This window comes from Rhinolophus sinicus, chromosome 7, assembly GCF_057876585.1.
Source record: "Rhinolophus sinicus isolate RSI-liver-muscle chromosome 7, RSI-T2T, whole genome shotgun sequence".
Taxonomy (NCBI): Eukaryota; Metazoa; Chordata; class Mammalia; order Chiroptera; family Rhinolophidae; genus Rhinolophus; species Rhinolophus sinicus.
Genome location: NC_142507.1, coordinates 45760368 through 45784747, shown reverse-complemented (window position 1 = coordinate 45784747; position 24380 = coordinate 45760368). Strand labels below are relative to the sequence as shown.

The 24380-nt window shown below is 36.9% G+C and overlaps 1 protein-coding gene across 1 annotated transcript in view; it reads left to right on the top strand.

The window, feature by feature from the left end:
- Positions 1-24380, top strand: part of RSBN1 (round spermatid basic protein 1) — a 43628-nt gene that overhangs the window by 3753 nt on the left and 15495 nt on the right. Inside the window, exon 2 of the mRNA XM_019730377.3 lies at positions 6630-7303. Coding sequence (XP_019585936.2) covers positions 6630-7303 — 674 coding nt within the window. The remainder of the gene's footprint in view (positions 1-6629; positions 7304-24380) is intronic.

The following is a 24380-nucleotide window of genomic DNA, read 5'->3' as shown; positions in this document are numbered from 1 at the left end:
CAGTCCAGATGCACGACTATTCCGTCACCTCGAAGATCCCCCAGTGTCACCCGTTTCTAGTCCTAGGCAGCGCTGAGGTCTGCCCACCGCCCCTAACTGAGCCACCACTGATGTGTTCACCAACGCTGTCCTGTCATTGTTTTGAGATTGTATAAATGGAATCATACAGTATGTCATCTTTGGAGATGTTTTTCACTCAGCATGATGTTACTGTGTGTGGGTAGCACACTCGTTCCATTACTCAGTGGCAGTCTGGTATCGATGTATCCGAGTTTAACCATCCGCCTATTGAAGGGCGGTTTGCGTGTTTCCAGGCAGCTGTTGTGAATAAAGCTGCTGGGGACATTCACGTTCAGGTGTTTGTGTGGATGTAAATGTTCATTTCTCTGGGAATGCAATTGCTGGGTCATGTGGTAAGTGTATGTTTAGTTTTTTTTTAGTTTTTTTTTAAAGATACTACCAAACTATTTTCTAGACTATCTGTACCATGTTACAGCCCCACCAGCGACGTATGAGAGATCCACTTCCTCCTCGTCCTTGCCAGTGCCTGATATTCATTGCCGTTTTTATTTTTATCTGTTTTACTAGATGTATAGTGATAGCTCGTCATGGACTTAAGTTGCGTTGCCCCAGTGGCTAGGGATATTTAACATCTTTTCATGTCATCGTTTGTCGTCCATGTATCCTCGAAGTGGTGAAGTGGCATGCTGGAAATTTTCTAGTTAGTAAGTGATAGAACTGAATCTATAACCCAGTTTTTTTACTCTTGGTCTAGTTGGCTTTTGACTTTCCAGGAAGCACACTGGATTAAGTTAATAAGGAGATATTAAAATGTTTTTTATTTCTTGTAAGCAGCAGGCTTGAGTCTTAATTTAATTGACAGTTACCTGTGTCTTGAAATCTTTTTCTCTCTCCCTCTTATTGTTCATTAAAAGCATAGAACAAACTTCCTCCAAAAACCCCATCAGACGTAATGCTTCTTTTTAACTATTCTTGGTTTAATGTATGATTTTAGTAATATATTTTTTTAAAAAGGAAAGGGGGGAGTCAATTTCTGTAACTCTCTTCTCCAGTGTCGTTAAATGACAGGATTGCTCTACGTATTCCCTTGTGAGTCAGCCTTCCTTTCTCACATTTTTTCCATCTTTGATCAACTGCCCAGCGGCTATCACAGGGAGTGCTCCTAAGCCAGACAACTAATTGAAATGTTCTATGATGTCAAAAAGCTCTTGGCAGGGATTTTAAATCCAGAAACGGGTTTGTTTTTGGTGATAGGAGAGGGGTTATTTGCGGATTATACAGAGAACTGAAATAAACTGATAATCTCATTTATCAGAGCAACAATTTCAGGGACTGATACTTTTCCTTACCCAGAAGGAGGCAAAAAAGCCTTTAAGGGTATGAAAATGTTTGTGGAACATAATGTCATCTTTGTGATCATGCTGAGCTATGTAGTGGGCGGGCGCTCAGTAAAATGTTTGTTGATGTCATGCTCCCTTATTGGAGGTTCTTCTAAGCTACCTCAAGTCCATTAGTTGTAACTACTAGATCATTTTTGTTGGTCACCTAATGGGAGTTGTCTCAAGATTCAACAGAAAGGCAGAAAGAAAGGAGAGTGGAGTTTATTGGAAGAGTGAGTTTCGGAGTCAGACGTGTGAGAGTTTGAATCTTGGTTGTCACCTCCTAGCTTTGTGCCCTAGTACAAGTAACCTATCTTGTTTCAGGCTCTGTTTTCTTGTCTGTAAAGAGGTTTGTTTGAGAATTAAAATGAGGTAACATATATGATTCCTAGCAGACACAGGATGAATAATAGTTTTCTTCCCTCTTTTGGAGATTGTTTTTCCGTTTTAGGTGTTTCTCTTGTGGTATAATACATTGTAGTCTACTTCGGGAATTCTAGCTTTGAGTTACTCTAGCACAGAGTTATTGCCAGTTACTTCAAGGAATGTTATCAAACATTATGAAAATGATACTAAAGATGGTGAGGACTTAATTGTGGTCAAATACTGTGATGAAGGCCTTATATCTATTGTCTCCTTTAATCCTTACAGTAACTCTCAGATAGATATTAGTGTTGATAATGTTTTCAGATGAGAAAATGAAAGTTGAAAGAGATTTATGAGCTTGCCCAGAGACCTTAGTAAACAGTGGAGCGGGGACATTAACCCGTGCTTTTCTAACTGTCCTGCTCTTAAATAGCACACTCTACTGCCTCCACAATTGAACCGCCTTGGGGAAATACTAGCAGTTAACAGTAATACTAGCAGTTAACATGTATTATTTGTTTTGTTCCAGGACTAGTCTAAGTACTTTAGATACTTTGTTTCTTTTACTCTGCACACTGGTCTTAATATGAGGAAGTGCTATTATGTGTCTCCCTGCCATTTACCAATGCGAAACAAAGTACAAAAAAATTAACTTGAAAAAGGTAATACTGCTAGCACCTGGATTCAAATCCAGCTAGCCACTCTTAAACACCATAATATGGGGGGGCGGGGGGGATTTAAAGTAAGACAATGTTATAAAGATACAATGATTTACTAAAATAACGAACTTCAAAATGAGCAGTTATTAGCTTTTCCTTTGTAGTCAGGTTTTTATATGGAACCAAAAGAACTTAATAAAACCCAAAATAATTTATTTTCAATTTTAGTCTTTTTCTTTATTATGATTGTTAAAATAAAAAATTATAATTGTTTTGCTTATCCACCATGATTTTGAGAAATAGAGGATATTACATTTTTTTTCAATGCTAAGCTATAATTCAAGCCTAAGGATGGAGTTACAATTTATATTTTGTAATGTGGAAAGCTAATTTTTTCCATTAATGAGAACTTTCAATAGTGATGTTAAATAAATTATGCCATTTGATAGTTGATGATATATGATATTAGCACATATGAGGATTTCATCGATAGTGCCATGTGTTAATCTAGTTCAGGGGTGTCCAAACTTTTTTCAACGGTTCTCACCAAGGGCCGTATGCGGTAAAATACACAAACAGCCGGGCCACTCACTCAAGGTGAAGTACGTATTGCCTCACCTGGTTTATTTAAGTAAACTAAATATATTTTTGGAATTTGCTGTGGGCCAATTAACAATGGATCGCGGGCCGCAGTTTGGACACCCTTGATCTAGTTGTAGTTATAATGATCTTTTTAAAGATAGCCAGCATTTTGTCTCTTACATGAATGTTTGTATCTTCCTCTGTAGAAGTACGTACTTCTCTTTATATTTAATCTCACAGTTTGATATATAAAAGCTTTCCTTAATCACAGATATGGTGTAGCTTGGCTCCTTTTTTATAAAAGAACTGTTGTCAATAAATTTTAGCTTTTGCACTGTAGGGAAATACTTTAGTGTTACTTCCTGAGCACATTCTGTTTCTTTAAGTTCCATCACAGTTTTATTTTATTTTGTTCAAACTGACAAACATTTAAACATTTTTTGTTTATTTTTATTTAAGTATAGTTGGTCTGAATACGTGCTCTGTTGGAAAGCTAATGCACTCTACCAGAAGTGGAAAGATTGTGAAGACTTTAGACACTGACTTTTAAAAAAAATTGAGATATAATGTGTAAGTTTAAGGTGTACAATATATTGATTTGAATCATTTATATTGCAGACATTGGTTTTTAAATAATATTTAAATATTATTAATTATTAAATATTCTTAATTCAAGGCAAGGCAACCTCAATATCATTCTTACAAAGGAAGGATGGCTTACTGTAATAACCTTTAACAACTTTGTATGAATGCCATTCTCAATTAGTTGCCACCACAATAATTCAAAAATAAATTTTATTTATTTATGGAAATTCATTAGTGTGACACAGTTGTCTCAAATTTGTCTATAAACAAAGGTGAGCTTCCTATATCTCAGCCTTAGATAAGATTTAAAATTTGAAAAGGATTAGTGAGTAGATAAAAATTTACTCCATATTTTAAACTTTTATGTTGAAATGCGAGATTCCAATGAATTTAAGGTCCTTTTCCTTATACAGTTTCTTTTCTTTTCTTTCTTTTTTTTTTTTTGAGATGGACCCTGTTGGACTAATTGAATGGTTTTTATATAAATGAGTTTTGAAATAAAACCCATGGAGACTTGGCCATATGAGAAATACCATTGGGAATCTGATAGTGATATAGAAAATGTATTACAATCAGGGCAGCTCCTTGGTCTTAATTTCAATGGCAGATCTAGGTCACAATTCATCTTCTGCATACCAAACACTTCCTCTGAAGCTTCAAATAACAGGATCTATTCAGAGATTTTTTTTTTCCTGTGAAATTGCTAGAAGTAATTAGATGATTTTTAAAATTGGACTAACCTTTATATTTAATGGCATTAACATTTAGTTCCTTGGGAAAATTGCCTAAATTACCAATTTGATATATGGGAAAAGTTTAATTTTATTTAGTAAGAAATATAAATGACGGTTACTAAGAGCTTTAATGAATTTTCATAGATTTAGTTGCATGTAGAATACAAGATTACTTTTTCTCTGGCCAATTTAAATAATCTGATTACATGTATATTTTAGTAGATGATCTCAGTTTATTTAAAAGTGATGTTTGCAAATAGTTTTCTTTCTGTTGTTTAAAAGCAAGTATTAAACAGAATGAAAGTCATTTGGTATCTATACACTTTAAAGTTTGAATTTCACTTTTAAATATTTTCTTTAGAAGGTTTTATAGCTTGTAATATTTGGTGATTGGAATGATTTTGTATGGAGTACTGCAACTATCGTATATTTACATATTATACCAAGTAAATGTTTTTACTGTGAAGTTTATTGAACTTGTTCTTCCCAAGTGTAATAATAGGATTAATTGGAGTGTCTGTCTTAACACTAAAATAGTTGAGTCACGTGAGAAATACTATTGTTAGGTTGATAAATTCTATACAGTAAATACCACACCATGCTTGAAGGTTGGTCAGGACTATACTTGATATTTAATCCTAAAACATTCTTGCTAGGTATATTTTCCAACTCGTAAATAAAAGGTGCCATTGTATTTTAGGTTTGTCAATCCATGATAATCCTTTAAAATTAAAAATTTTTAGTTATAAAAGTAGTGTATTTATTGTAGAAAACTAAAAATATAGGTAAGCAGAAAAGAAGAAAGGTAAACATTTATAATTCTACCAGCCTAGATAACTACTATTAACACCTCGGTATATATTTCTCCAGATATTTTTTTGTGTTGTATATATACAAAACGTATATAGATAAGTCAGACTTGTTTCCTCTCGTTGGGTCCTTTGCTTCTCCCTGGAATAATTTTCTTTGGAAAGCATGCTTGTCTTATTGTTTAGGACTCAACCTAAATGTCACCTCCCAAAGAGAGCCTCCCCAGCATCTAGAGTAGCTTACTGATACTTTCTTTTCTAGTCCAACTAAATTAAAGTGCAAGGTCCAAGAGAGGAGGGATTGTGTCTCAGTTAACACAGTATCTCTGGTGCTCAGAAGTGTCTTTGATAAATAGGTACTAAATAAATGTTTGAATGAATGAATGTTTAATATTATAAAAATGGGATAAAATCATAGGTGTTAGACGCTCTGGAAAGAAAGGTAAGATGTATGTGTATGTATGTATGTATATGTGTGTTTATGTTAATATATGTCTATGTATAGATACAGATATGTATGTATCTGACCTTAGATTGCTTATAGTCTAGAAGAAAGAGATGGAAAATTGAGTAAGTAATAGTACAGAATGTGGTAAATGCTGTGATGGGGGAAGTACAGCAATAAGGGAATACGTAGTAGGAGTAGCTCTCCTAATTGGGTGGGGAGAGTCATTAAGAGAAGGCTTTCTGGAAGAGTGACAGTGTAGGCATATCGCAACTTTGTAACTTGTCAGTTCTTTTCATCTGTAATTTATAATGGTTGGGTAGTATTTTATCAGTATGTAAGTACCAGAGTTTAATCAATATCTTATTAGCAGACATTTAGTGCATTCCCTAAATAACACTGTCATGGATATCTTTATGTATCTTCAGTTATTTTCTTAGGTAATTTTTACTTGGGAGTGGAATTTTGGGGTCTGAGAATTATTAATTTTTTCAGGGCTTTTGGTACATAATTTTGGAGGGTACCAAATTGCCCTCCATGAAAATTGTACCAGTTTATACTTCCAGTAGCAGTACATGAGAATACCACCTCTCCCCACCCAAAGAAAAATCTTGCAAATTTGGTAGGCAAAATGGCATCTTACAGCGCAATTTGCCTTTGTTTGACTCACCTGTATGTATCATCGTAATGTGTAGACTGACAGCAAAATATGATGAGTTTAGATTTAGATTTTACAATGGTTACTGAACAGATATACCATACTCTGCGGCATATGTGAAATTAATTGCTTGGATATTTCCTTTAGTTTTGATTGCAACTCATATTAAGTAATATGCCTACCTTTGCACTACTTTTTAGCATACTCTTCAACCCAGAATATTATTGTATTTTAAGATCTTTGTCTCATTCATTTTATAAACATGTAAATTGTAATGACAAATTCAGAGAAACTGAGAATAGGCTATTTAATTTGAGGTCAAATACCGTAAGAAACTTGTATTGTTGACACTAGACCTAGCAACTAACTTCTTTTTAATTATTGTGGCCAGAAACACCAGATGAAAATGGTAAAACCCAGAGAGCTGATGATTTTGTCTTGAAGAAAATAAAGAAGAAAAAGAAAAAGAAACACCGAGAAGATATGCGAGGAAGACGCCTTAAAATGTACAATAAGGAAGTACAAACCGTCTGTGCTGGGCTGACACGTATCAGTAAGGAAATCCTCACCCAAGGACAAGTAAATAGCACTTCAGGAGTTAACAAGGAGTCCTTCAGGTATCTGAACGATGAACAGCTGTGCCGGTTAAACTTGGGCATGCAAGAATATCGGGTACCCCAGGGAGTACAAACGCCTTTTATGACTCACCAGGAGCATTCTATTCGTAGAAATTTCTTAAAAACAGGTACTAAATTTAGCAACTTTATTCACGAAGAACACCAGTCCAATGGGGGTGCTCTTGTCCTCCATGCTTACATGGATGAACTCTCATTTTTGTCTCCAATGGAGATGGAGAGATTTGCTGAGGAGTTTCTCGCTTTGACATTCAGTGAAAATGAGAAAAATGCTGCTTACTATGCTTTAGCAATAGTGCATGGAGCGGCCGCTTATCTCCCCGACTTCCTGGACTACTTTGCTTTTAATTTCCCCAACACTCCAGTGAAAATGGAAATTCTGGGCAAGAAAGATATCGAAACCACCACCATTTCAAATTTTCACACTCAGGTAAGGTAACATCATTGTGTAGTAAATACAGTTACAGTATCTCAACAGTGGTAACCTCATTCTGTTGCATCGCACATACCAGCACACTTGGTAACAACTCATGGTGGTAGAGGTGGTGCAAATTCTTTATTTCTCTAATTGAAAAATCGGAGTTGCCAAGGCTCTTTGGGATGTGGCTTATTACTTGCTTGGTCTAAGAAATGCTTTATACACGTTATAAATCATTACAAGTCTTTCTAGAAAATCAGCTTGAAAACGAATCCATTCTTTTCACAAATCAGGTAGTGTTAGCGTGGAAGGTGTGACTCAGATCTGTTAGCCTCACGGTAGCTTTGGGAAACTTACCTTTGATGTCATGCTGAACACACGAGGCCATTGGCTTATTTATTTACCAGGTTGTAGCTGTTTTTATTTTTCTTTCAGTAACTTGTTGGCAGTCTGTCCCAGAAACATACCTTATTTATGTGACTTGGAAGTGTCACCAGGAAGACCGCCATAGCCTCCGCTCCTTCTGCCTATGCACGGTTGTAGGGGAAGACGTTTTCTGAAGCCTTGCTTGGGCAGCTAGGCTTAAGTCAGCAGGGAAACCTCTCCTCCCTAAGCAGCGGTTTTTAACCAAACATTTTTTCATTGAAGTTATTTTAGGACATAAAATGAAGTTGATAACACGTCCTAGTTTTTTTCTTGCTTGCTTTTCTCATGAGGGTTATGAACATGAATGGTCAGCTGTAAGTTTATATTACAGATAAATTCTACCCAAGTTTAGTGGAGAATGTTACGCTTTTTAGAGATTTATGATTTTATAACCTGTTTTTTCAGGTTATCTAATAATTTGCTGCCGTTCCTTTCCTTAAGATTTTTTTTTTTTTAGGTAAATGTATTGTTGCATAATACGACTCTCAGCTGCCTGCATTGTAGTGGTTTCAAGCCACTTCTATTTGAAACCTCCTCTAATTTGAATCTTTTAAGTGATTCTTACTATCCTTGCCTCCAGTGAGGGGAGTATCCAGTGTAGATTTATGAGCTTCAGAATTTCTCTAATTGAAGTTCTCTCTGCAGTAGAGAGAGCAGGAGCAGCCAAACTGGAGAGGTCGCAAGATGGGGCTGCCCAAGACGTTGGAACACCATGTGCAATAAAGGGCTTCGTCTTGGATTTTGGCCTTGTTACCACAATCAGGTACCGAAGTGCTGACTTTTGTAGTAGATTTTGGTTTTTCTTTTTCCTTTTTTTTTTTAAGGAGTTTTGCCCATTGAAGGTTAAGGAAACCTATTTTTATCAACATTACAGAAGGGACTGAAAATAGTTCTAATACAGTCCATAGTCCCCATACATCCCTATTTAAATGAAGAAATAGAGATATTGCTGAGAGCAGAATTAACATGCTCTATCTACCACTTTTTTAGTTTAGAAAAATGCAGCAAATTTTCTTTTCTGATTGATAGACCAGCAAGCATATCTGAGAAATAAGCCAGAAACTTGGGGGAAAAAAGTTCTGGTTTTGTGATGGTGATTTTCAACCTTTCATACTAGGGAGTCTATAGTGGATCACGCTTGTATGTCAGTAGACAATACCCAATCTAAATAGCTGATAAAAGAAGATATTGCTCAGTATTCCCTGCTGATTTTTGTCCTCCTATTAATTTTTTTAATGGAGCTGAAATTTAAATGACTGTACCAACAACTTACCTTGAGATTTACTTTGAGACTTATAAAATCATCACTTTTTAAGAACATATCAGATTATTATTAAATTAGAATATCATTAAACACTTCAACCATATGAAAAGATTGAGGACTATTGAATAATTCTCATGCTCCAGTGATCCTGGAATTTAATTTTATTTATGAAATTTGAGTCATTGGAGAGAAGTGGGAGGTGGGTATGGCAGGTTGACGAAGCCTGCAAAACTTTTAAATTTGCGCCTGTACAACCTTTGGCAGAGGTTGGGATTTGAACTAACACAATAGTTCAAAGTTAATTTAGCACTTTGTGGTTTATAGAAATGCTTTCACATTCATATCTGGATATTTGGAACAACGTATGTGGTAGGTAAGCACTTTTATTTCTGTTTTCCATCAAAGAAACTGAGGCTTGGGGGTGTATATTGTTATCCAAGGTCAAGTATTAATTTAATAGTAAGTAGAAGTCAGAGTGTGAACCTAGGCCACCTGAACAATATGTGCATCATTCTACTGTGCTCCTTCCTTCAGCCATTGGAGAAAAGACCCGTGCTTTTACTTGTCCAAACACTGTAGTCAGTGGAATTAAAATATCTCAGTTTAACACAATATTCAGAAGGCTATTCTAATGTTTTTAAGAGGAGATTGTTGAGATTTAAATGAATACCTGAGGTATTGTGGACTTCCGTGTTTTGTGAAGTCTTATAAAATTTTGTTAACCAAAAATAAAGTGAAATAAGTTTTTTTTTTTTTTTTAAAGATTTTATTGGGGAAGGGGAACAGGACTTTATTGGGGAACAGTGTGTCCTTCCAGGACTTTATTCTAAGTCAAGTTGTTGTCCTTTCAGTCTTAGTTGTGGAGGGCGCAGCTCAGCTCCAGGTCCAGTTTCCGTTTCTAGTTGCAGGGGGCGCAGCCCACTATCCCTTGCGGGAGTCGAACCGGCAACCTTGTGGTTGAGAGGACACGCTCCAACCAACTGAGCCATCCGGGAGCTCAGTGTCAGCTCAGCTCAAGGGACCGTGTTCAATCTTAGTTGCAGGGGGTGCAGCCCACCATCCCTTGCGGGACTCGAGGAATCGAACTGGCAACCTTGTAGTTGAGAGCCCACTGGCCCATGTGGGAATCGAACCAGCAGCCTTCAGACTTAGGAGCACGGAGCTCTAACCTGAGCCACCGGGCTGGCCCTGAAATAATTTTTTTATTACCTCAGAGACACTTATTGGAAATTATAGTTTAAATGTGTAGCCATAATAATTATTATGACTATATTTCAAGATAGTTTGTTCAGCAAACATTTATTGAGAACCTACCGTGTACTAGACATTCTGTCCTTAAAAGGACTAATTGATAAGCTCAATCTAGATGAATAAACCAGCGATTATAACACACTTTGACAAGTACTGGCATAGAGGTATGCAAAGAGAAAACAGTTGTAACAGAGGGAGCCCAGTTTGCCGTGTTACCTAACTCAGACTAGAGGTGATTAGAGAAGGCATTTTAAAGCATGTGATCCTTGAGTGGAGTCTTGAAAGGCGATTATTACATAGCTTAATAAGGGTATTTAAGCAAAGGAAATCATAGCCTCTGTAAACACACAGAGACGTCACAGAATGGCACTTTCAGGGAGCTGCAAATAGCTTGACATGGCAAGAGTACATGCTGACTGGTACAGGGTGGTGAGAGCTGAGACCAGAGAGATAGAAAAAAATCAAGATTGTGAAGAGTTTTATATGATGTCCTAAAAAAAGAGTACTTTTTCCTAAAAGTAATGGGGAATCATTGGTGAATTTTAATCGGGGAGTGTTAGCAAAGATTATACTGTAGTGTGGAGGATGGACTTGAAGAGGGAAATAGGATTAGAAACAAGAAGACTGGTTAGGTTACTGTGGTAACTACCAGATCAGAAACGATCCATGTCCAGTATATTGACACTAGAGAGGAAAGAATAAAATTTGAGAAATAATTAGAAGATGGGATTATTTGCACTTGGTGAGGGAGAAGGAGAGAGTCTTAAAGACGCGATTTGGACAAGGGGTGGATGGTTGTGCTGGTCACAAAATCAGTACAGGGTTGTAAAAGCTGGTTTTAGGGGTGGAAGGTGTTGATACTTGTGTCGAGGTACCTGTGAAGACTAATAGGCATATCTGCTAGCAAGTTACATATGTGGATCTAAGCGTGGGACACATCACCATGTAGATGATCCAGGGATGGCATTAGAATGGAAAACGGATGAAGCTAAGAATGGAATCCTGTGATACATCCACATGTAAGTATGAGGAACATGGGAAGAGATCACAAAGCAAGAATGGTAAAAGGAAGGTGCAGGATACAAGTTTTCTAGGTTTTAAGGATGATGGAGTTATTCAGTATCACCCATATGAGGGATCAAGTAAGGTAAGGATGGGAAAATGTTAGGTTGCTCACTTAGGGATTTAATTGGAAACGTTATCAAAACCAGAGCTTTGCAAACCATGGCCATTTAATATTATGTTAATGCCTTTTTTTTTATTTTTAGAAGCTTGCTACTTAAATTGTGCTGTATGTATGAATTTCGCATCACCAGGGAGCTTGCTAGTAATGCAGAGTCTGAGACCCCTAACTACCCTGTTTCCCTGAAAATAAGACCTGGCCGGACAATCAGCTCTAATGAGTCTTTTGGAGCAAAATTCATGTAAGACTCAGATATTATATTGTATTATATTACATTATACTGTGCTATGCCCAATCTTATAGTAAAATAAGATGGAGCCTTATATTAATTTTTGCTCCAAAAGACGCATTAGAGCTGATTGTCCGGCTAGGTCTTATTTTTGGGGAAACACGGTAGATCTTCTGAATCAGAATCTGCATTTTAACACGATCCCCTGGTCATTGAATGCACACTGTTTGAAAAACACATCTCTAGAACTCATCTCCACTGTCTGGAGTAGCTGTTTTGTGCAAGAAAAACTAGCTGCTGTTATTTTTATGTTTTTAAAGTACTGTAATGGCAAAGCTAGGTTTTTTTCTTTTAATAGTCTATACAACTCAAATATTCTAATAACGAAGGAGGTAAGTTTGTGATAAATATCAATTTTTTAGTACTAAGCTGATCCTCACATTTGATTACTTAACTCTCAGCAGTTGATATAAGGTATCTTTGTAAAGTTTTTTTTAATCTGAAGGACTGAAATACGGTATTTTTATGATTCTATAGGATTATTCAGGTCTAATTAGCTTTAAGTTGTCATTGGCTAAATAACAATTTTACATTTAAGTGTGGAATCTCTTGATCAGTTAATGGAGAAAAATTAGTCCCATGGAAATGTATTTATCTCTAAAATATATGTATACTTTTAGGAATAAATATAACTTTTTTTGCTTAGGTGTTAAATCATGTAATTTTGGGCTACTAGAATACTTTTTTAATGGTTTTAAACTTTGAAGTGAGATAATTCTGCAATAAGTAATGTAATACTTGGCTCCCCTCCTTATAAAAATCCTGCAGCAGCCGATAAACTGATTACAAATTCATATATTCTTCTCGTTGTTGTCTTACGGGCTAACAGGATTGTAGAGTGGTGGGAACCATTTCTAAGCCTTTGCTTTGGAGCTGAGGAAGGTCACATTTTGGTTGTGACCTTCCCCAAGGTTATATAATGGCAGATCTTCAAGGAGGAAATATTTTTCCTCTGTCTCTGAATGACATTAAATCCTATAGGCAAGGGTTTAGCAAATGTAGTGTGCATATAAAATGCAGATTTTGATTTCGTAGGTCTGGGTTGGGGCTGTATAGTCTGCATTTCTGTCAAACTCCCGGATGGTGTTGGTGTTACCGGTTCCAGAACCAGCAAGGCTATATCGGTCTTAGATTCTGTACACGAATGGCAAACAAAAGCAACAAAAAACACTAAAAATATAGTGAAGTTAAATAGAGAGTTGTTTTAAATATCACCATATGAGGCTATTTTCACCCTATAGTAACTAAGTAATCAAAGTGTGTCATGGAGAAGGGTGTGTGTATGTATGTGCTGGGGAAGGAATTGTTTAGGACAACGTATCTATCGTAATACCGTGTTTCCCCGAAAATGAGACCTAGCGGGACCATCAGCTCTAATGCATCTTTTGGAGCAAAAATTAATATAAGACCTGCTATGTTATGTTATGTTATGTTATTATATGTTATACCTGGTCTTATAATAAAATAAGACCGGGTCTTATATTAATTTTTGCTCCAAAAGATGCATTAGAGCTGATGGTCTGGCTAAGTCTTAGTTTTGGGGAAACACGGTAGGATTTTCCAAAGATTTCTATATGTTTACAACATTGAAGTCTTTTACTGAGGATCACAGCTTTTTATTTGGAAGTTCTTATGAATGTTACTTTTATTACCATAAAATGATAATGTCTAATGTTCCAGAGAAAATCAACAAATGTTGCTCCTTCATTCTTTGTGTGTTGTGGCAAGGCCTAAAATGGGCTTATTAGTTGTTCCCCATTTTGATTAATATAATTAGCACTTCATAGTAAATTACTGGCACTAATTAAGAAAGTAGAACTAGTAGAGTGCTTTGAGAAACTCTTAAAGAACTGCACATCAGTGTTACATAAACAGAGAAATAAGTATTTTAAGAAGCTGGCTTTTTAAAAGAAAATGGTCAGGTTTGGTTCTTTCATAAAAGTGGTAGGTTTGGTTCTTTTTTTTCTGTCATTCTAAGTCACTTATAATCTCACTTTTGACTCACTGCTTTTTTCACTGTGTGCTTTAAAGTGAGAATGCCTTTCTATTCACAGGTCACAAGGTTAGGAAGATTGCTGGCTAGCTTTTTCCTTTGTTTTTTTAAACAACTTGAAAATGCTTCTTCCTGAAACATGAGTTCTGTGGAATGATTATCCCCCACGCCCCCACACACAGCATTTTCCGTATAGTGTATTTATAGCTTAGTGTTCTTCTAATGTTTGTTTTGTTCTGTTTTTAAGAATTTACTTTTTTTAGAGCAATTTTAGGTTCACACCAAAGTTGAGGGGAAGGTACAGAGATTTCCCATCCTCCCCCTGCTCCCGCAATGCACAGCCTCCCCCATTATCAACGTCCCCACCAGAGTGGTACACTTATCACAACTGATGAACTTACATTGACACATCATTATCATCCAAGTCCATAGCTGACCTTAGGGTTCACTCTTGGTGCTGTACATTCTGTAGGTTGGGACAAATGTGTAATGACATGTTATCCATCATGGTAGCACACAGAATATTTTCACTGCCCTAATAGTCCTCTGTGCTCTGCCTGTTCATCCCTTTCTCCAACCCCTGGCAACCACTGATCTTTTTACTGTCGCCATAGTTTTGCCTTTTCTAAAATGTCATACAGTTGGGATCATATAGTATGTAGCCTTTGCACATTGGCTTCTTTCACTTAATAATATACATTTAAGGTTTCTCCATGTATTTTCTTTTTCTTTTTTTTTTTTTTTTTAAGATTTTATTGGGGAAGGGGAACAGGACTTTATTGGGGAACAGTGTGTACTTCCAGGCCTTTTTCCAAGGAAATTTGTTGTCCCTTCAATCTTAGTTGTGGAGGGTGCTGTTCAGCTTCAAGTTGTTGTCCTTTCAATCTTAGTTGTGGAGGGCGCAGCTCAGCTCCAGGTCCAGTTGCTGTTGCTAGTTGCAGGGGGCACAGCCCACCATCCCTTGCGGGAGTCGAACCGGCAACCTTGTGGTTGAGAGGACGCACTGCAACCAACTGAGCCATCCGGGAGCTCAGCGGCAACTCAGCTCAAGGTGCCATGTTCAATCTTAGTTGCAGGAGGCGCAGCCCACCATCCCTTGTAGGACTCGAGGAATTGAACTGGCAACCTTGTGGTTGAGAGCCCACTGGCCCATGTGGGAATTGAACCGGCAGCCTTCGGAGTTAGGAGCATGGAGTGTTCTAACCACCAGAGCCACCGGGCCGGCCCTCTCCATGTATTTTCATGGCTTGATAGCTCATTCCATTTTAGCACTGAATAATATTCCATTATCTGGACGAATCACAGTTATTTATCCATTCACGTATATCTTGGTTGCTTCCAGGTTTTGGCAATTATGAATAAAGCTGCTATCTTCTAAGTTTTTAACTGACTTGTAACTGTCCTTCTTAATAGGTTTAATGGAACCACACTTGAGCTTATTTAACCCTCAGCAATCAATACAGGGTAACTGAAAAGTTGAGATTCTAATCTAAAGGACTACATACTTATTGATAGAGAGCAACATGTATAGTATCCAAATATAATTGTCTAAACTTTTATAGATATTATAAATACATTTTTTTAGTGCATGCAAAGCTAACTACTACTTTCTTAGAGGTATTTGACCCCTTGATATCACAATTCTTTTCCCCTCCCCGCTTTGCCTTGATTTTACTAAAAGCTGTTTTATCTGGTTGGCATTGTGTCTCCTGTTTCCATGGCAGCCTTAGTTTTTTTCTGTTCTTTGAACTCTGCTCACCTTCTTCCTATCCTCCTGACAATTATTTCTTCCTTCATTGTATTCAGAGTACATAGACTTTGTGAGGTGGTAAAACTCAACTTCTTTGCTTTTGAATGTTGTTTCCAGGCCAGAGCTTCTCAAACTTGTCAGGTCCTAAGAATAATCTGTGGTTGTTAGTTCCAAATACATATTAGAATCTCAGGTTCCTCTCATGGAAATTCTGATTCGTTAGATCTGGAGTAAGGCCTGAGATGAATACCTCAAGTAATTCAATTCCTATGATCAGACAAGTTTAAGAAACACCATTTTAAACTGTATACCATCTACCATTACTCTGATTCCCCTTATTTGACCTGTAGATACATACCATCCTCTTAGAATTCCATAGAATCATAAACCCAGGGCTCCTGGAGATAATCTTGTCTAACCTCTACATAGTGCAAATTGTTGTTAAAAATCATGTTTGTATTGATAATTACTCAGGAGCTGTCTCTTCATAAGGTTTCCAGTGGGCCCTCAACATCATCTAGGAAGCTTACTTCTTTTTTCTTTGGTTAACTTGCTTGCCTGTCCTTCATGATGGCTATTCAGACTTTATCCTGAGGCATCTTTTCTGCATTCTCTCCTATTACAATAGAGAAGATGTCCCACCTTCTCCTCAAAAGCTAATCCTGCTACCTGTGTTCTGGATTCCATTCCTCACCTTGCTTAGGATTGTTGTTTTTTTTAATTGTCACAAAATATACAGAACATAAAATTTAATATTTAACTATTTTTAAGTGTATAATTCATTGGCATTAAATACTTTCATAGTGTTGTACAGCCATCACCGCTATCCATTTCTAGAAGTTTTTCATTATCCCAAACAGAAACTCTGTTTATCTCCACTTCACATGTAAAGTGCAAATTATATTAAGTGAATTTCTTCTTTATATGTTTCCTTATTTTTAATAAAAGCTTTTTCTTTCTTCCCAGAAGTAAATTTTTATTCTGAATTTGTGGTTTATCATTTCCATACATCTTCTAATATTTTGCTAGGTATGTATGAACAGATAAACTACATACAACTGTTTCATGTGATTTAATACTTTATCAGTTGTATATTGCATGTATCCTTCTGCAGCTTGCTTTGGTTCAACATTACTTTTCAGAATTATGTTGATACTTGTAACCCTAGTTGGTTCATTTATTTTAACCACTATATTTGGTATTTTGTTGTGTGCCTGTATCACAGTTTATTTATTCTCCTGTTCACGTTGTTTATAGTTTTGTAACATTGTGTCGTTTTGTAACATTGTGTCGCGGTAAGAATGTGTATAATCTATCCTGGGATGTATGTCCTGGATACATCCCATATATTGTGTACATGTACATCCTGGGATTTCTCTTTGCCTCTTTTTCCTGTCCTGGGGTTCCATGACTATTGTGTTGCCCAAATTGAGTGACTCAAGTGAGACTTCACATATCTAAAAGTCTTTATTTTACCATTACATTTGATGAATACTGAGGTGTAGAATTCTAGGTTGGAGGTCATTTTTCTTCAGATTTATAAAGGCATTACTCCAGTGTCTTCATTTAAGCTTCTAGCGTTGCTATTGAGAATTCCAATGTCATAATGATTCCTGATGCTTTTCAGGGGTCTTGTTTTTTTTTTTTTTTCCTCTCTGGAAGCTTTCAAAATTTCTATGCTGCAAAATTTCAAGAAACTGAGGATAATGTGCTTTGAGATGTGTCTATTTTTTTGTTTTTAAATTTACTATAAAATATTTTAGATGTATGAAGAGCTATAAAGAATAACAACAAACACCAACAAGGTTCTTACTACCTGGCCCAAGAAATAAAACATCACCAGTGCAGTTGAAGGCCACCCCGCAACCCCGATGATTTTCTCAAGTCTCATTGGTGTGTTTTTATATTCACTCTAATGAGCATTTAGGCCTTTTCAATATGGAAATGCATGTCCTTCCGTGTGGGTACATTTTCTTATATGATTATTTTTGTTAATTTCTGTACCTCAGTTTTCACTGTTCTTTTTTCTGAAACTTTTATTAGTTGGGTATTAGGCCTCCTGATTGAACCTCTAATTTTCAAAGAAAAATAAAAGGTGAACCTTTTATTTTTTCTTTGTCATTTTGTTCTTTCTGGTGAGATTTAATTACTTCTTTTCCCCCTATTTATTTCAGCTGTAATGTTTTGAATTTAAGAGCTTGTTCTTGTTTTGTGTGTGTGTGTGTGTGTGTGTGTGTGTGTGTGTGTGTGTGTTTTAAATAACTTCTTGTTATTTCATGGATGCAGTATCTTTCGCCTCTCTGAGATATTAAGTGTACTTGTTTTGAAATTTTCTTTTATTCGCTAAGTTGTCTGTTTAATCAAGTACCTTTTTGTTTGTTTTAATTTTGTTTGTATTAGATATGTTCTTCAGATGTTGGGTGATCTGTTTATGTTGAATCATAAGTCAGTACAGTACAAACTGATGAGAAACTCTGAACGTATAGGTGGAACTTATCGTTTGATGCTGGGTAGGGGATATCTGGCCACGTCGTAGTAAGGAAAGCCCCAGATGTCAACATTGAGATCATCTCTCTGGAGCTTCTCATTTCTACAGCTAAGAATCCTCCACATTTTTGCCAGGAAAGTAGAGTAGGTTATGTGCTGCTAGAACTCGTGGAACTGAATGGAAGTACATAGGGGGTTTCATTGTTAAACAAATAAAACTTTACTTACTTTCTTGATTTCAGTATAATGGTTATTTTCCATACTTGCGCCTGGTATCTTTGTTTCTGTAGTTTCTTTGGTTCACTTTCCCCACAAAATAGATAGGGATGGGGAGGGGACGGTAAGTGGAGGGGTCTCTTGGACCTTGATGCAGGTTTTAAACTCCTCTCCTTTAGTTTTAGTTCCTTACTTTGTTCCCCACCTTCTTTGCTACTTCGCCTTCACATGGTTTTTGTTTACTTATATTCTCTTTGAGCTTCTGAGATTTGTAGCCTTTCTGTGTTACTCTCACTTGAGTGAGATTTTGATAAGGAAATAAATTCGGTCTGCTATGTTTAACTATCAGTCCTCTTCACCTTTTCACCTTTCCCAGATTCTTCCCATGAGCCCTAAAACACCACCCAAAAGAAGACTTAAATGAAAAGATGTACTGTGTTCTTAGATTAAGAAGAATCAAAACAACAATTTTCCCTAAATTATAAATTGAGTACAACCTTAATAAAAATACCAATAGGTCCCCCCCTCGGGACAAACAAGCTGATTTTGAAGTTTATATGAAAAAATAAGTGGGCAAAAGTAGCCAGGAAAGCTTTGGGAAAAAAATGCAATCATGGAGGAGTGCCCTATCAGATATCAATACAGTATAAAGATTTAATTATTAAATAAGTCTATACCAGTTTATGAACACTGTCCAGTGAAACAGAAAAGTCCAGAAATAGAGCCAAATAAATATAGGCATTTGATATATAAAAATGATAGCGTCTCAGATCGTTGGTGGCAGAGAGAAGATAGTGTTGGCATCAGGGTACCTATCTCGAATTTACCTTGGGATCCATATCACTGTATATACCAAGCTGAATTCCAAATGGAATCAAAAGATTTAAATGTAGAAAGTAGAGACATAAATGTAATTGAAGAAAAATGAAAGAATTCTCAGAACTTCGGAGTGGGAAAGGTCTTTTTTACTATGACCAAAACAAAATAAAAATTACTGTAAACAAAGTCAATAGCCAGATTATGAAAAATTATTTACAATTCATATCACTGACAGAGGATTAACCTTCCTAAACTATGGAGCTCTAGAAATAGGTAATAGAAATACAATCTGAAAGTAAGCAAGCATTGTGAATGGACAGTTCACAGAAAAAGAAATACAAATGGCCCTTTAATCCTCTTACGTGAAAAGCTATCCAACTTCATTCCTAAGAAAATGAAATTAAGACTAGTAAGACGCCAGTTTTTACTTACCAAATTAGTAAAAATCCAAAAGTTTGATGATGATTCAGAAGTTCCTATTAATGAGGTTGTGAGCAACACACCCTGTCTTACCTTGCTGGTGGGAATGCACGTTTATGGCAGCCTGTGGACGGCTGCTCGGTGTTTCCATCTGAACAATTCTCCCGTGATCCTCTTGCCTCCTCTACCAACCTTTCTTCTTTTCACAGCAGACTCCTTGAAAGGATTGCCTGCATTTGCTTTCCTCATCTCCTCATCTTTCTTCAGACCACACCGATTTGTTTCTGCCTTCATGATTCCTCTGAAATGTCTCTTGCTAAGGTCACCGATGAGCGTTTTTCATCTTCTTACTGGACGTCTCAGCAGCATTTTGATCAAGCTCTTTTTGAAGTATTTTCTTACTTTGGCTTTCGTGATGCTGTGCTCTCTTGGTTTTCTCCTTGACCTCTCTGACGACTGGACAACTCCTTTACATTCTCTTGTATCAGCTTTTCTTCCCCTTTTGTGCTTTTTTTCAGAGTTGGAGCTTTCCAAGACCCCTGCTCTTTGAACTCTGTATATTTTCTCTTGTCAAATCTCTTTTAAGGCTGCAGTTCCAATTCACTGGGATTTATGTCCTCAGTCCAGACGGCTTCTGATTTTAGACTCAGTTGCCTTCTTGCCATGATCCACTTGGGTGTTTCAAAGGTATTTCCTCATGCATTTCTATTGCTGCTGTAACAAAGTACCACGCAGTGTCTTCAAACACAGACTTAGTTTCTTAACTGCTCTGAAGGCTCTGAAGGAGAATCCTGAGGTTGGTTGGTTGGTCTTGCCTTTTTAAGCTTCTAATGACCATCTGTATTTCCTGGCTTGTGGCCCCTTCCTTGTCTGCAAAGGGCAGGCCTGACTCCAGTCTTTCCTTCTGATCATCACATTGCCTCTCCTCTCTGCAGTCACATATGCCCCTGCCTCCTCCTACAAGGACATCTGGGATTCCATTAGGGCTCTCTTGGCTAATCGAGAATAATCTCTCCATCTCAAAAGCTCTAGTCCATTCACAGCTGCGGAGTACTTTTGCCATATAACAGTGACAGGTTCCAGGGATTGGTACCTGTATATTTTTGGGCGCCATTATTCAGCCCCATTATTCAGCCTACCACACGCGCTTCAGGCTCATCGTGTCCAAAACTGAAGATACCACCTCCTCTCCAAACCTGGTCCTCCTCCCCTAGAAAGAGTGGTTTCTCCATCTGGTTGCAAAACGGGAACCTGGAAGACATCCTTGACATTCCTTTCCAGTCTCCAAGTCCTGACAATTTTATCTCCTGGATATGTTTCAAATCTCTTTTTTACTTTATTTTCTAATTAGCACTTCTGCTATTAGATTAGTCCGTTTTTTCTGTTTTGGAATATTATAGAAACCTGCCAACTGGTCTCTCAGAACACCTCTGAGAAAATAAAACAAAAACAAGAAAAAACAAGCCCTTTCCGCCTTAAAAAAAAAAGAAAAAGGGAAATCTGATAACTTTCTTTTTACAACTTTAGATCCTTTATGATTCCCGGAATCCTTAGTGTGGTCTTCAAGGCTCTCCATAATCCAGCCACAGCTCCTTTCTCAGGCTCTTCTTTATCTCTTGTTTTCTGTGTTCAGCATCAATAGCTTTCTTTAGACCCGGAAAGGGTGAAGCTAAAAAGGATTTTACTACCTTTACATTTGTGCTACAGATTTTATCTCAGTATCACTCGGGGGAACATTGTACCCTCTTGATCAGGCTCTTAATGTTCTCGTTCATAGGTTCTTACTCATTCCATTCTGAAGACTTGCCACAGTCTATAATTATATTTGTTTAGATTACTGTCTGCCTCTCCCTCCTAGACTGTAAGCTTCTAGGGACCAAGAACGGGTATAGTTTGCTGCATCTGTGTTTAGGACAGAGCCTGGCATGTAGTGTACAGTAAACGCTTATGAAACGAACGATACTGGCGTTCCTATAGTTTCTGTCCTTAATTAAGGTTTTAGAAATCTACTCTTCTGTGATAAGCTCCAAGTATTTGAAGATTGTTGGGTCCTCACTTTAATCTTTTCAGGTTAAATACTTTTGAAATACTTTTAATTTCTTAATTCTTCCTCCAATTTGTATGGTTTTCAAGTTCACTGATCGTCTTAATTGTTCTCTTAAGTGTACTCTAGTACAGACATTGTTTTTTTCAAGCCCAAAGCTGGGATAATGATCCAGATTATCTCCTGTGCAAAACAGAGTGTTGCCTCCCTTAGTGCAAAGCGTACAAGATACCGGCTAAACACCATTTCAAACAGATCTCACATACACTGGTGAGAACAAAATAAAAGCTGCTCTTTCGAGGATCGAGTCCAAAGGTAAGCAGCTGTGTTCTGTGGTATCATCCAGGATTCCACTTTTCTCCTGTCTTTACGTTTTGCCGTGCCCTTTTTGCTTGGTTGAACCTGGCTCTCCAAAGAGAGAGAGAGGAAGTGGCGAGCAGGGTGCTTACTTATAGACACGCTCTGGACATTGTGTGTGTAACTTACGCTAACATCTCATTGGCCAGAACTTAGTCCTAGGCCACACCTACCTGCCAAGGAGCCCAGCTCAGCTGTGTGCTCAGAAAGTTCTTTTACTGAAAAGAAGGGTGGACTAGATACTGGGGGATAATTTGTAGTTCTCTTGTTTGGCATTAGTGTCACATACTTGGTACCTGGTGAATTTCTGGGCATAAATGCTCCATCTTAAATCCGTTAATTATTTAATCTGTTAATTATTTAAATGCAGCACAAAAGTTAGCATTTATTAAAAATTCTTACTCAAGTGTTAGACACTTAATCAACTTTACTAATACCATTACTTTTTTTTTTTTTTTTTTTTGCCAGAGTTTAAGCTGATTACTTCATTTCTAGCCTCAGCAAATATAAACTTAATCATTCCCCTTTTCAGGTTTACTTTCTTTCTCTTTCCAAATAGGAAAGAATACTTTATAATTATTCACATCACATATTACTTACCCTAGGTATTTGCATTTTAAGTTGTTTTCAAGTTCAGTTGAATTTAGTGGTATTTAAATTAAAAATACGACTTAGAGTACTGTCATATAAAACTATTAATTCAGTCTCACTATGTGTGCAAAATTTAAAGTAATGTGAATTAATTCAAATTAGTAATGCATTAAGAGCTGTATAATCTCAAACCTAGCAGACCAAGTAAATTGAAAGTTACCACATGGCAGTGTACTTTTTCAGGGTTGGTCTATAGTTACGTGAGCTTTACATTGTGATAAGTCTTTAGGATATTTCTCCCATAAGATGCCACCATCATGTATAGTTTGAAAGCCTTTTTAGGTAAAGGAATTTCTGATAATTGGGAATAGTTAGGGGGAAACTGATATTATTGCGCCTGAAAGCACACGATTCTTAGAACTGGCATTGAAGGTTAAATCTCTTTTAATCGTTTCATGGCTTAGAAAAGTTAGAATAATGCTTAGAAAAGCTCTCTTATTTCCCCATCCTTATCTCCATATGCCATGACTGTCCTCTTTCCCAGTCTGCCGCCGCTGGGCCGCAGGCTTTTCATAGCATGATGATTGTACCAGCGACTGGACGGTAACTCATGCAAATATATGCAAGGCAATTCCGACCTGGGCTGTTACTGCTTAAAGGTCACCTAAGGTGATCTTAGGAGTCAGATTTGTAAGGAATTAAGAATTAAGTCCCTGCTATTTGAGAATAAGATCTAAGACCTTTTTTCTGTGTGTATGTGTATGGGTGGAGGTGATGTTAAATTGTCTATGGAAAAAAATAGTGGGTTGATTCTGAAAACACCGCTAAAGAACTACTAGCACAGAACTGTGTAAGAAATACTAAGTAGCCATTTGTGCTTTCTATTGAGGCAAAATAGGTGGCATTTAAAGCAGTAACAATTGATTTTTTTTTAATGTTCAATAAAGGCCTACCTTATAAAGGTACAATTATGCTATGTTATGCTTTTCAATTTAATCTGCATCTTAACTTAAGTAGAAAATGCTAGATTACTGATTCAAGGTGGAAATCCTGGTTAGAATTCAACGTTTTTAGTTTAGTCATCTGTATACACAGGATCTGTCTCTACTCTTTGGAAACAGTCACTCTAAGTTGGAAGTAGAAGTATGTGAATTGACTAAAGGATAATATCAGATTGTATTGAATCAATCAGTAGATTCCATTTGAATGCTAGGATTCTCCAGGCTACAAATTTGTCTAGAATGTGCCCTACATTCACTAGAGAGTTGATATAGAGAAAATGTTTGTGTGTTTGCAAGTAACATTAGACGTCAGAAAAGGTAAAGATCATGAAGGGTGATCAGGAAGGCTTCCAGAAGAACAGAAGTCTTGAACTGATCTTTGAAAGATAAGATTTGGGTTGACAAAGAAGGAGGATATTCCAAGTAGGGCAGATTCAAGAGAAAAATCATTGCAGGTAGAAATGTTGGGCATGAGTTGGGTAGAGATAAAGAGCAGCCTGCCTAGGGTGGAGGATCTTACGTGGAAGTAGTAACGGGAGGCTGGTTAGGTTTGAGAGCAGCCTGTTATCTGGCCTGATGTGAAGGCTTTCAAGCTGGGAGGACAAAGTGAGTGTGGAGGATTCATCTGACCATGGTCTTTTTTTTTTTTTTTTTTTTTTTGCCTGCCCTGCCAATATCATTGTGTATTTACTGATTTTACCTAAGTAAAGATCACTCTAAAGTGTTTACAAAGTTCAAAGATCATTATTCTCAGAGGAGTGTATCTTAATGTCTTCAATATTTCTTTGAGATGTTGGGATCATAGACTTTCACCTTGAAATTTCTGTTTGTGGCACGTGGTATCAATGTATTTGTCGGTGTGCTAGGATGCTTTTCTGTAACTATTGATTTTATAGTTACAGGTACTGACAGTTGAGCTTTTAGTGTGTAAAAAAAATAGCAACCTTGGAAACAGTGCCCTATTCTAATTCTTTAATTACAGTGTCACTTCAGTCCTT